Raw genomic sequence first — 12,692 nt, 5'->3', positions numbered from 1 at the left:
TTCTGTATTATGCATTAATTAATCTGTTCTTCTCCCTAGTTTTATAAGCTCATTAGGACTAGGGTATATGATGATCTGCTCTGAAAACTACCCAAACGTCCTCGCTTTCTGTTTCTTGGATGAACTGCAACGAGAATTCATTACTTTATATGACACAATGAGGATAAACATTGCTGTCAGGCCATACTCCTTCATAGAATTTGGTGAGCTCGCAGGTTTCCTTTCAGTAAATGGATTAAATGATGATGGAAGCAATGATAATCTCTCTTCTAGAGTGCAAGTTTGTGGAGGGGAAAGACTTGAGAAGTGTTAATTACGTGTTACTGAGGGGAAAGCAGATAGAATTTTAAACTATGTTAATCTAATTTTATTACATTAAATATAATTTTTCATTTTGGTACAGTGAAGACAGGTGCATAAGTCACATCTTTCTCTTGTATAGTAATTTGGACAGGAGTAAGATTATAACAGAGGTCTGCTGTGTATTTGAGATCAAACAACAGTTTATTGTAATGCACAGTAAATAATGGGTACCATATGGCACATTAACTTAGTGTACAATCCTTTGAGTTCTGCATTAAGGGGTTCAGTCCACCTCAGGCTAATGGGATAAAATCAATCTCTCTGCCTTCAACTGAGAACATGGATAAGTCACTTTTGCCATCTCAAACACTGAGTTGTGCAGGTTGACTTACATTTCCAAGGTTCCCTCACCTCCTCTCCCTGTCCCCGGACAGCCTGGTTTAAATTAATTACTTAAGTGATGGAGGTTGAAGGAAATAACTTACCACTGGAAGCTTATTGTAAAAGTTACTTGTTTTGTTAATTGTTGGCTAAAGAATTACAATTTTCCTCTGCAGTACATCAAAGAATATTGATTGTTTAAAATGAAAATAGTTAAGTTCAAACCCATTTCACCATTTTGTAAAGAAAAAGAAACTGTCTTACGAATAGTATTGAAGTTAATTTTATCACCACTGTGGAATGTTTCCCTCCTTGCCGGGCCACACGGCATGACCCCATTGCAAACTCTGGTTTCAAACTGTCCTCTCGGCCACCTTAGAACAGCCCAGAACCACCCTCACTACCGGTGGCACTAACAGGTAAAAAATTTCTGTTCTATTAGTAATGGCCTGGAATTCACTGCCTCAGAGGGTCGTGGAAGCATAGATGATGAATAATTTGAAAGGAAACTGGACAGTTTCTTGAGGGAAATAGACTTAAGGCTACCAGAATAGATGAGCAGGGGAATGGGACTGATTGAATTGCTGTGTGCAAAGATGGCATGGACTCGATGGGCTGAATGGCCTTCCTCTGTGCCATTTTAACTCTGAGAATCCATTTCTTTGAAATAATGAAAAAATCTTAATTCTGTTTTTTAAAAGAGAAAGGATTTTTATGTTTCAAAATGTGTTTACTTTAAACCTGTAGATAATTTTATCCAGAAGACCAAGCAGAGGTACAATAACCCTCGGTCTCTAGCAACGAAGATAAACCTTGCTGACATGCAGACAGAGATCAAATTGAGGCCATCCCATCAGCTAACTATGCTAGATGTTGGAACAGTAAACGGAAGCGTAAACCCACATGCTGCCCCTTATAAGGGAATAGGTGAGACACTTCAATTTTTGGCAAGTTTCATAAATATGTGGACCATAGCATCATGTTAGCAGCTTCACATCTCCTCTCCTAAGACCTACTACCTGCTCCCTTATTCCCCCTCTGCTCAGCTCCTGATGAGTGAGCTATCACTCATCATCAACAATGTACATTTATATAGCATCTTTAACGGAACCTTCCAAGACACTTCACAGAAACATTATCTGAGAAAAATCTCACTGATATCACCGACTATCTTTTAAGATGCTCCTTAAAACCTATCGCCTTAACCAAGCTTTTGATCCCCTGTCCTAATATCTCTGTGTGTCTTGGTGCCCATTTTTGTTTGAGTAAACTTCTTTGAAGTGTCTTAGAATGTTTTTCTATGTTAAAGGCACTATATAAATGCAAGACAATGTTAATTCTTTGGCTCAGAGACCTGGTCTTTCTTATTCCTTTTAAATCTGTTATCATCGCCATCTCACTTCAAAAGGCCATTATTATGGCACAGCTGATGGTAAATGCTGAGTTGTTCAAATCACAGAGGGAACCTTGAGACAACTGCCACAACTATTTTTGCAATTTGTATGTTTCGAGGTGCGGGCTTTGAATTCAGTATTAATAAGACGACCGAGCCTTATAGGTTTTTACAAAACTAGATTAAACATTTACTAATAAGAGAAATTATTTTAAACACATACATATGCCTACAAATTACTACTATAATAACTTCTAAATCCCTTAATTAATCTGACTCCCAGTTACACCTCTGTTAAGGCAACAGTAAGACACAGATTTTTAAAGACCCAGGCAAAGAAATATGATACCCTGAACAATCCAATTCAAAATGAGGTTTCTTAACTTCAGTTCGCTGTAGACAGCAGTTTGAGGCATAGATGCCTGCCTTTACACATAACCTTCTCTCCTTTATACATGTTTTCCCATTTGAATGCAAATTCCCATTGTTTCACTATGTCTTTGGACTTTACCTCCCTGTTCATAAAAATTTACCATAGTACCAATGTTACCAGTGTCTTTGGGAAAAATAAACACAGTATCTGAACTTCACCTAGGTGACACATTTCACCCCTCCTTTGAAAACAATCTAGTCTGGCTTATTTAGAAATGCATCTGGACCTTCTATACTCTTTAGCTTCAGTCCCTGTTTTGACCTATCTTCTTTTATAAGGTTCTCAAACGCTCGGAAGTGAAGGTCTGTGAGAGGGTGTTGAAGAAATTCACCAGAATGATTCCAGGGATGGGGTAATTTTAGTTACAGGGTTAAGTTGGAGAACTTGAGGTTTCCTCGGAGTAAAAGAGATTGAAGGGAGATTTGATAGCACTGTACAAGACTATGACAGGTTTGGATAAGGTAGACAAGGAAAAACTGTTCCCATTAGTGTAAAGACTGGGGACACAAATTTAAGGTTTTGGACAAGATATGCAGGGGGGGTAATGTGAGGAAGAATTTTTTTATGCAGCGGGTGATAATGAGCTGGAACTCGTTGCCTATGAGGATATTGGAAGCACTGACGATGAATGATTTCAAAATGAAATTGGATGGGAACATAAAGGAAATAAACCTATAGGGCTACGGTGACCAAGTGGAGGAGTGGGCTTGATTGGGTTGCTCCCCGGAGAGCTTGATATGCCGAACAACCTCATTCTGTGCCATATATGACTCTACATCTTGATTGGCACCTAAACATTCTGCCGCTTTGTATTCAGATCCCTTCAATGTGGGTTCCCTGCTATCCACAGTACTGGAATTTAAAAAGAAATCATCAAGAAGATCCAGTGTGACTGCAGCTAATCCCTGTCACCTAAATTCATGTGTGTGTATAGATGAGTGAGAGGGCTGTTGGATCCACCTAAAGCAGTTCACCCAGATTATGTTACAGTTTCTCGCGTTGCCCTAAGCAACATTGTCTTCAGGCAGAAGCAAAACTGTGAGCAGTTCAGGAAAAATTCTCCATTTCCCTAAGTCACATGAGCAAATTCAAGTGACCACAGTTGGCCATGGTTCATCTTAATCTCAACTAACTCAAATCTTACCCCTTAACTGGAGATATCCTTTGCTCTCAGCAACTTCTCAAGTTCTCTTTAAAATACAAGAGTAAAATACTGAGGATACTGGAAATATAAAAGCAAAAGAAATTCTGGAAATGCTCAGCAGGTCAGGCAGCATCTGCGGAGCGAGAAACACAGTGTTAATGGACTGGATTTTATGCTCTCTTGCCGGCGGCTTTGAAAGCGGAGGGGCGCACACAAAATCCAGTGGATGGCCTTCTCACCACCTAGCGACCCGCCCTTGACCTGTCTAAATTTTACTGATAGGGTGGGAGAGGGGAGCGGGCAGGGGAGGTGTTTGGTGGCCCAACCTCCCTCGGGCCTATTGAAGCCGGTAAGTGACCAGTTAATGGGCACTTAAGGGCCTCATCCTGCCACTGCTGCTCGTATCTCAACCATGGCAGGGTGAGGTCCATGCCACACAGGAAGCCCCGACAGCTGGTGTCAGGCAAAGTACCTTCTTTGTGGGTCCCCTGGGCCCATTGGAGATACAGTTCACTCCCCACACTGCCAATAACACCCCCCCCCCCCCCCAACCTCTTGAAACTGGCCCCTCACCTTGCTTGCTGAGACCCCCGACCCCTGACTTACTTGGGCTTCTCAGCATGGTGGGACTGCCTGTGGTCCCAGCAGTTGCCACCACTCCTGGCTGGCACTCATGGAACTACAGAGCTATTGACCATCCAATTGGCTGTTAGCTCTCTAAGGTGGGACTTCTTACTGGGGGTGGAAGTCTTGCCTTAAAGCAATTAACGATGCTCCCAATGTTAAATTGCTGCAGGGTAACCATAGCCATGTTCCTAACACCATCACCACCCCCACCCCCTGACCCCCAACTACCCAGCCAAACTGACTTTTTAGCCCCATATAATGCAGCCCTGTGTTTCAGGTCGATCACTTTTCACTACAACTGAGAAAAGCTAAAAATCTAATAGATTTTGCTCAAGTGAAAGGGCGGGGGGGACAGTGTGGTATTAGAATAGAACCTGTGATAGAGTGAAAGAGAAATTGTGACAAAAGGTTTGTGGGTGCAAGGTCAAAGAGAGTGGTAATGAGGCAAGTAAAGAAACCAAAGATGTGTCCAGAGGAGTTTTGAATTGCAGACTGATGATCAGCTGCCACCCCAAAGCAAAGAAAGAGAAAATAAGACACTACAAACAAAACCTGCAAAGAAAAAGGAAACAAAATGGAAGCAGAAGTTACGGTCTGGAATTGCTGAACTCAATGCTGAGTCTGAAAGATTGTAAGGTGCCAAATGGAAAAATGAGATGCTGTTCCTCGAGCTTGCATTGAGATTCATTGGAACACTGCAGAAGGCTGCGGACTAGTTAGTGTGCCAGGTTCTGGGAGAGTGTGAGCAAATATAGGCAGCAACTTGCTGAGGTTCACCATGCAGGAAGGCAGGTGGAAATTTGCTCTTGGATTGAAAAGACCAAATTCATGAGGAGTTAAAATGAGGGTGAAAGATTCACCTGGCTTGAACTAGAAAAAGAATCATTGGGACAAAACCTCACTGTGAACAACAGTGCTGAGATTAAAAGGTCCCAGGCTGAGAAAGGGAAGAACAGAAGTAAACCTTTGGGACTGGTTCTGGGCAAATTGACTGCCTACTTAAAGGATAGTGTAAAGTATACCTGTAAAGTGTTTTCAGTTGCACTAAAAGGGGAATGGTTCTGTTTTGTGATTTAACTATAAGTTACCTACAAAGACTATGTTTAATGAATAGTGCTTTTAAGTCTTTTGTTACAGTAAAAGTCTTAAAACGTGAAATTATTGTGTCATTTTTCAGCTATTAACTGGAATTTCGAATTTCTTTATAAAATTATCGGTCTCTGCCGAGATTGTAACAAAACTCAAACGATCTAAGTATAGTTCTCATATTTCCTGGGCTGTTTTCTTTGATGAACATCTTGTGGTTTGTCTTGGTTTTCTAACTCCATATTCTTAGCTAGGTCCACATAATGCTATCTAATAGTCCCAGTAGAGATCAATAGATCTCTAAGGAGCTCCCTTTGCTTCCATGACTTAAGCCAACTCTCCCTTGAATGTTGTAACTGCCCTGAGATCTTCGTAATTTTGTCATGACCTTCTTCATCAAATGCATTTTGGAAATCAAGGCACATAATATCAACCAGCCTATCCTCATCCACCATTGCACGCCATAAAAGAATTCAGTCAAGGCAGGCAGGACCAACATTCCCTCATCTTCATCCTCTCAGCAGCCTTCATAGACAGTCATTCCAACATTGCGGACCATACAACTAACTTCTTAGTTTACTGCATTCAAGGTGCTATTTACATGCAGCTGTTGTAATTGAACATCAACACGTATAGAACTGCAACAAACCCTGTCCTTCAAATGTAAATAATTGCTTCTCAATTTCTATTCTCAATTACTAATGTCAAGGATAGGTATATATGACAGGCGTTACCACCAATCTCTGAGTTTACGGTAACAGTTCATGCACTGCATATTGCCAACTTAGGAGCAACTTGGGCAATGACTGGGAGCAGCAAGAAATCTGCTTTACTCTTTACCAGGTGAATGATTTTTTTAAGTGGACTTCAGATGAAAATAAAAGACACTGGTTGTTTGTTTTTATCCACTTAAATAAAACACCCCAAGGTGTTTCATATGACTGTTAGCTGATAAAATTTGGTACTGAGTCATATAAAGAGATATTACGACAGATGACCAAAAGATTGGTTGAAGAGATAGGTTTTAAGGCATGTCTATAGGAAGAGTTAGTGGCTGAGAGACTGAATGAGGAAGTCCCAGCATGGGCCACTGAAATTCTCTTAAAATATGTCAACAGCTTAACTTTGAATCTACCCTTTTTTTTTAGCATTGGTCAGTATATTGTCTTTAAATGTATTTTTGCTTTATTTTAACACGGTTGCTAACCGTGGTTAATGACTGCATCAAAATAGTGCTCACAAAAATTTAATTGTAATATAATGACCAGTGGGGTCAAAAAATGTCAAAGAAAATTAAATTCCTTTGACTCTAAATGTATTGAATGAGTTGAAAGCGTTAGATTTGTCTGATTGATCCTGCTGTCAAGTTCTGGGGTTATCCAGATGTCAAATCCTGTGGTGTATTTTTAGTAAGAGCTTTAACAGGACTTACACAGCACTTTGTAATCTGCAGTTTCAAAAAGATGGGATTTTTAATCGTGGCTACTAAATATTTGTAAAAACAACCTTAGCTGGGAAGGAATGTGATGCCATATCTTTGACTTGCTTGGAAAGCAAACTTTAGTTAAAGCTCAGCATATGTAAACAGATAATCATCAGTAGATATGGATTGAGAACTAATCATCTGCATTGGGCATTAAACTGATGCTGACATTGCATGAGGGATAGTGTTGAACAGATGGCTAACGGTCTCAAAATGATGAATGTTAATGGCTATCACTGGAATTTGTTTGCTTTGCTCAGGTGTAGGGATGGGTGAATAGAGTTGTTTAAATTCATTCTCTACCATTTAGTCAGCAGTGCAGGTGGATAAGGTTGAATTTTTAAGCCTATCGCAGGAAAAGTCATGTGTCTTTTGATTGTTTGAAGTGGGACAAAAAGGAGTTGCTGGAAATGTTCAGTAAATTGTGATGGCTGCTCTGATTATTTAAAGCTGTGGAGAAGAGCTTCAAACTCTGTTACCAATTTCAGTTGTATTTTTGCGCTGGTTTTGACTTGTCACCCTGTAACAGTTGGTACCCTTGTCTGAACCTCATTCAAGCCTTATTCTGCTTAATGAGTGTGATTTCCTAACTGTGCTGGGCCTCAGTAGTAGCAACTACTGACACAGTACTGATGCTTCCTGCATCAGTGAAGGCCCTCAGTCCAAGTCACCTAGCTGAAGAAGAATGGGTGTTCAGGTCATAGGGTGAGAAAGGTCATGGTCCAACTTATTGTTTCTTGGTTGGACCATGGTTATGATAGCAGCAAAGTAGAGGAGAATGGTGCAAAGTACTTTATGTTTTGCCACAATTTACTTTTTTTTGTTGCCCCCTGCTGTGTCCTTAGTGTATGTCATAGTAAAGTCAACATTGCAGATCACTCATTCTCATATATCTGCAAGTGCAGAGGTGCCAGAAACAATAAAACTGAAACATCACTTGCAAGCATCTGTAATCTGTAAGTAGTGCTGTATCCAACATGAAAATGCTATTTTCATGGTCTTAATACTTTAAAAGATTCTATAAAACTATGTCTGAATGTAACAATGGATAGGAATGGAGACAATCACACTAACCTTGACCTTTCTCCATGAATCATTTTGTCACTTTTTTTTAATGCTTCAGTAACTTTAGACGCACTCACTCAGTAATTCAAGATTGGCATTCACGTTCCGCTAAATCCATTGTCTCTCTGTTAGTGTTTAGACTTTGAAGCTATCAAATCCCTCGTTCACGCAAGTCCTTGTAAGGTCATGTCGAAAGGCTGTGCTATATCTCTGATCCACCAAGCAAGTTAACACATTTAAACTATGGAAACAGATAGAGAGCTGACTTGGTCAAACACGTTGAGGCTGATTTGGAGACCCAGGGATAGAAGAGCTCTGCTTTTATAGATGACACGTAAAGAACCCCCTGTTCCACGAAAGTCAGGAACTGCACCAGAAATCCAGTACCCTCTCAATATTGGCCATGGAACGCTGGCTGTAGAGAGGCAGGAATTGTGGATTGGTATTCAGGAGGGGGCCTTTGACATGGGTTGGGCTCTGAAATTGGGGTGAGACAAGATGGACACTGGGGAATGTGGCCTTGGCGAGTGGAGGAGAAAGGGGTCTAGAAGGACTAGTTGGGCAATTGAGGCTCAGGGAGGACTCGGTGTTGGCACCATCATTCTCTTCAGAGTCAGGAGCTGAAGCCACAGCGTGGAGAGAGAGCAGCACCGAGAGGGGAACAGTCAGCAAAATGGAGAAACCAAGGGGGAAGGGAGGAGGAAGATTCTTAAACTGTGGGCTATTGACCAAGGACTTCTTCACCGCATGTGGGTATTGATGTGGAAAATAATATTTTATATGAAAGGAACTTAGAATTAGTTCCTCTGGTCCCAATGCAGGACAATGGGTAGCAAGACTCCACCACTGGCTCCGGTCCATCGCAGTCTCTTTCACTGCAGCCCAGGTGGTGTCCCACTCTTGGAAATCCTCCTTAAATTAACTTTGCCAGGTCTTCATCTCCCATCTGGTGGTGCTCATTCTAGTGCCACTCTGGTGAGGCGTACATCCAGGAGGCGAGCTACGTGTCCTGCCAACTTCAGTTGCCTCTCCGTCACAATGTCCCACAGGTGCCTCTGACCAGTCCTTTGTAGCCCTTCTTTGTTGGTGATGCTGTCCCTCCATGTAATGCCCAGGATCTTACGTAGGCAGCGATGGTGAAAGACATCCAACTTACATGACACCTTTGCTGTTCTCTTCCATGTCTCGCCGGCACAGATTGCGGTTGGCACTACTATAGACATGTAGAGTCGCAGCTTTCATGGCCATGTTGATGGTGTTCAGTGCCCAGACCATGTTGGGGCCACTGGAAGACTGAGGCTGTTCTCGTGTGAAAGGGAAGACAACTATCTAAAAAGGAGGAATATTAAAGGATTTGGAGGTTACAGCAGAGTGTGCCAGGACTGAGGGCTGAAATCCTCCTCCAATGCTGCAGTTTCTTGCTTTTCCCACTTCGCCTGTTCACAGGTAGCTTCTTGATTCTCGGGATATCTCGCACAACAATACAGACTGCCAAAATGAGCGGATCCCAGAATCAAGACATCCTTACCACAATAGACGTTGACCCCAGGATGGTAATGAACTGGGAAACCCAATCAACAGAAAATGGAACTGAAGCCGCATCCCGCTGGCAGGACTCCAGAATTAGACACAATCCGAGGTGAATTGTCAAAAGGAAGGAATGCTGCAGGAGATGCAGCTAATTCTGGGATATTTGGCTCATCTGCTTTACAACACATACTATGACCAGGACCTGATGGTTTATTCCTGAGAAAAAGCTGTGAAGAATCTGATTATAATTTTCCCAGATTCTTCACTAAAAAGTAGGGAGAATGCTGCTTCTCAGGATTATAGGATGGCAAGTTTGACACTTACCTTCAAAAAAGGATGGGTTAAGCCAGGGAAATAAAGATCAGTTAGCTGCACTTCAGTTGTTGGTAGAGATGAAAACCGAGGGTGAAGCTACAAGGCACTTGAATAAACATGAACTAATTGAATATAGTGATTTCATTTGATGGTTTTCACCATAACCTTAATGGAGCTGTTGACAATATAGTGAGTACAGTTTACTGAAATGTCAGTTTTGCTTGACCAACATTAGAAAATTCTTTAAAGCAGTAACAGACAGCACAGATAAAAGAAATGTGGTTGGTGTTGTTTATATGGATTTTGAAATAGTATTTGATCAGAAGCTTGTGGCAGTGGCACATGGAGTCAAGGGAAATACTGCCACATAGGTGGAGAGATGGTTAGAGGGAAGAAGGCAAATGGTGGGAGCGAAGAGATACTTCGCAGTTTGGAAACATGTGATGAATAGTGTTCCACAAGAGTGTGTTTGGTGCATTATAAGCAATATGCATAAATGATTTGGACCAGAAATTGAGGAAAAAATATTAGAATTTGCAGATGACACCAAATTTGCAGCAGAGGGGAGTGTGTTGGAAAATCGTAATGAGAACCAAAAGGTTGAAGTAGAACATGCTGGCAGAGTGAGCAGATAGGTGGCAGGCAGATGCATTTCAGTGCAAAAAAAATGTGAAACAGTACATTTTATGAGTAACAACAGCTAAAGTAAATGCACCTTTAATTATAAGATTAATAGAGTAGATAAAGAGGCGAGCGGAAACCTTAATTTTGGATTAATTATCCAGTAACACAATAGAAAAGCATGGAGTTAATGTTAAACTTTTACAAGAGCTTACTTGGGCCACACTTGGAATATTGCATGCAGTATTGAGTAGCCCATTAAAGGAAGACAATGCAAGAGGTACCAGCATGATACCAAGGATGGGGTGCAGGGGTTACACCTATGAAGAGACAGTGGAGAAGTAAAGCTGTTTTATTGTAGCTGTGAAAATCAGCTTCCTGATTTTAAAAACCCTTCAGGATAATGGAGGTACATAGTGATTGTTTCCACTTGTGACACCTTTTAGATAACCAGAAGAATCAAAGGGATAAAAGCAAAATACTGCAGATGCTGGTAGTCTGAAACAAAAACTGCTGGAGAAACTCAGCAGGTCTGACAGCATCTGTGGGGAGAAAGACAGAGTAAACGTTTCGCGTCCTTATGACTCCTCTTCAGAATGAAAAAGAAGTAGAAATGTGGTGAAATATTTACTGTTTAAGGGGTGGAGGGGGGACAGGTGAAGCTGGATAGAAGACCAGTGAGAGGTGGAGACAAAGGAGAGATTGCAAATGATGTGATAAACAAAAGGTCAAAGGGGTGTTGATGGCGGTGATACTGGCTGAAGGAAGTGCTAATGGTGACATTAAGAGTAGAAAGCAGGATGAGCAAGTGATAGATGGTCCTAGTGGGGGTGGGGTGAGGGGAGGGGATGATGTGGGAGAAAAGGTCAAAATAGGCTCAATAGGTGGGGATAAAACAATGAATGGAAATAAATTTTAAAATAATAATAGAAATAGGTGGGAAAAAATATATATATATATAAATTTAAGGGGTGAGGATGGAGGAGAGAGTTCATGATCTGAAGTTGTTGAACTCAATGTTAAGTCTGGAAGGCTGTAAAGTGCCTAATTGGAAGATGAGGTGCTGTTCCTCCAGTTTGCGTTGAGCTTCACTGGAACATTGCAGCAGACCAAGGACGGACACGTGGGCATGAGAGCAGGGTGGTGTGTTGAAATGGCAAGTGACAGGAAGGTCTCTCAAATGTGGTCTCCTCTACATCGGAGAGACCACATGCAGACAGGGTGACTACGGAACATCTTCGGTCTGTCCGCAAGCATGACCCAGACCTTCCTGTCTCTTGCGATTTCAACACACCACCCTGCTCTTATGCCCGCATGTCCGTCCTTGGCCTGCTGCAATGTTCCAATGAAGCTCAACGCAAACTGAAGGAACAGCACCTCATCTTCCGACTAGGCACTTTACAGCCTGCCGGACTTAACATTGAGTGTAACAACTTCAGGCCATGAAAACTCTCCTCCATCCTCAACCCTTTTTGATCCCCATTTTTCAAATATTAATTTTTATATATATTTTTTTCCCCACCTATTTCCATTACTTTATAATCTATTTCCATTCATTGTTCTATCCCCACCTTTGAGCCTATTTTGATCTTTTCTCCCACACCATCCCCTCCCCTCACCCCACCCCCACTAGGGCCATCAGTCACTTGCTCATCCTGCTTTCTACTCTTAATGTCACCATTAGCACCTCCTTCAGCCAGCATCACCACCATCAACACCCCTTCGACCTTTTGTTTATGACATCTTTCGCAATCTCTCCTTTGTCTTTACCTATCACTGGCCTTCTATCCAGCTTCACCTGTTCCACCCCCCCCCAAACAGTGTATGTTTTGCCGCATTTCTACTTCTCTTTAGTTCTGAAGAGTCATACAGACTCGAAACATTAACTCTGTTTTCTCTCAGCAGATGCTGTCAGAATCAAAGGAATATTTGGTGTGTGAAATTCTGTCGCAGTGCGTGAAGCAGAGTTCATTTTTTCTTGAAAAAGGATAAGCTGCTTGAATGATTGACATGCTGAAAGGTGTAAGCAGGAGAGTGGGACTGTGGAAAAATCTCCAGCATGTAATGGCCCTATTTCTGTGCTGTAACAGTCTATGATTAACCGACTTACTGTATCATCTAATACAACTCTATCTGAAATGCAGGTTGGAATGAATGCTTTTTGTATTTTATATATATGTCATGGAATCATGTTACATAAGACATAAGAACTAGGAGCAGGAGTAGGCAATTCAGCCCCTCGAGCCTGCCTCGCCATTCAATACAATCATGGCTGATCTCATTTTGGCCTCAACTCCAATTTCCCACCCTC

At 41.6% G+C, this 12,692-nt stretch overlaps 1 protein-coding gene across 5 annotated transcripts in view; it reads left to right on the top strand.

The window, feature by feature from the left end:
- The window catches only part of sec22a (SEC22 homolog A, vesicle trafficking protein), a 53,315-nt gene that overhangs the window by 19,149 nt on the left and 21,474 nt on the right, over nt 1-12,692 (top strand). For all 5 annotated transcript variants that reach the window (XM_041201739.1, XM_041201736.1, XM_041201737.1 and 2 more), the window contains 2 exons: nt 40-203; nt 1,432-1,611. In XM_041201739.1, the coding sequence (XP_041057673.1) occupies nt 40-203; nt 1,432-1,611 (344 nt within the window). The remainder of the gene's footprint in view (nt 1-39; nt 204-1,431; nt 1,612-12,692) is intronic.

The sequence above is a fragment of the Carcharodon carcharias genome, chromosome 12 (genome assembly GCF_017639515.1).
Source record: "Carcharodon carcharias isolate sCarCar2 chromosome 12, sCarCar2.pri, whole genome shotgun sequence".
NCBI lineage: Eukaryota > Metazoa > Chordata > Chondrichthyes > Lamniformes > Lamnidae > Carcharodon > Carcharodon carcharias.
Note: the sequence above shows the minus strand (reverse complement) of the source record. Positions and strands in the feature narration are given on the sequence as shown.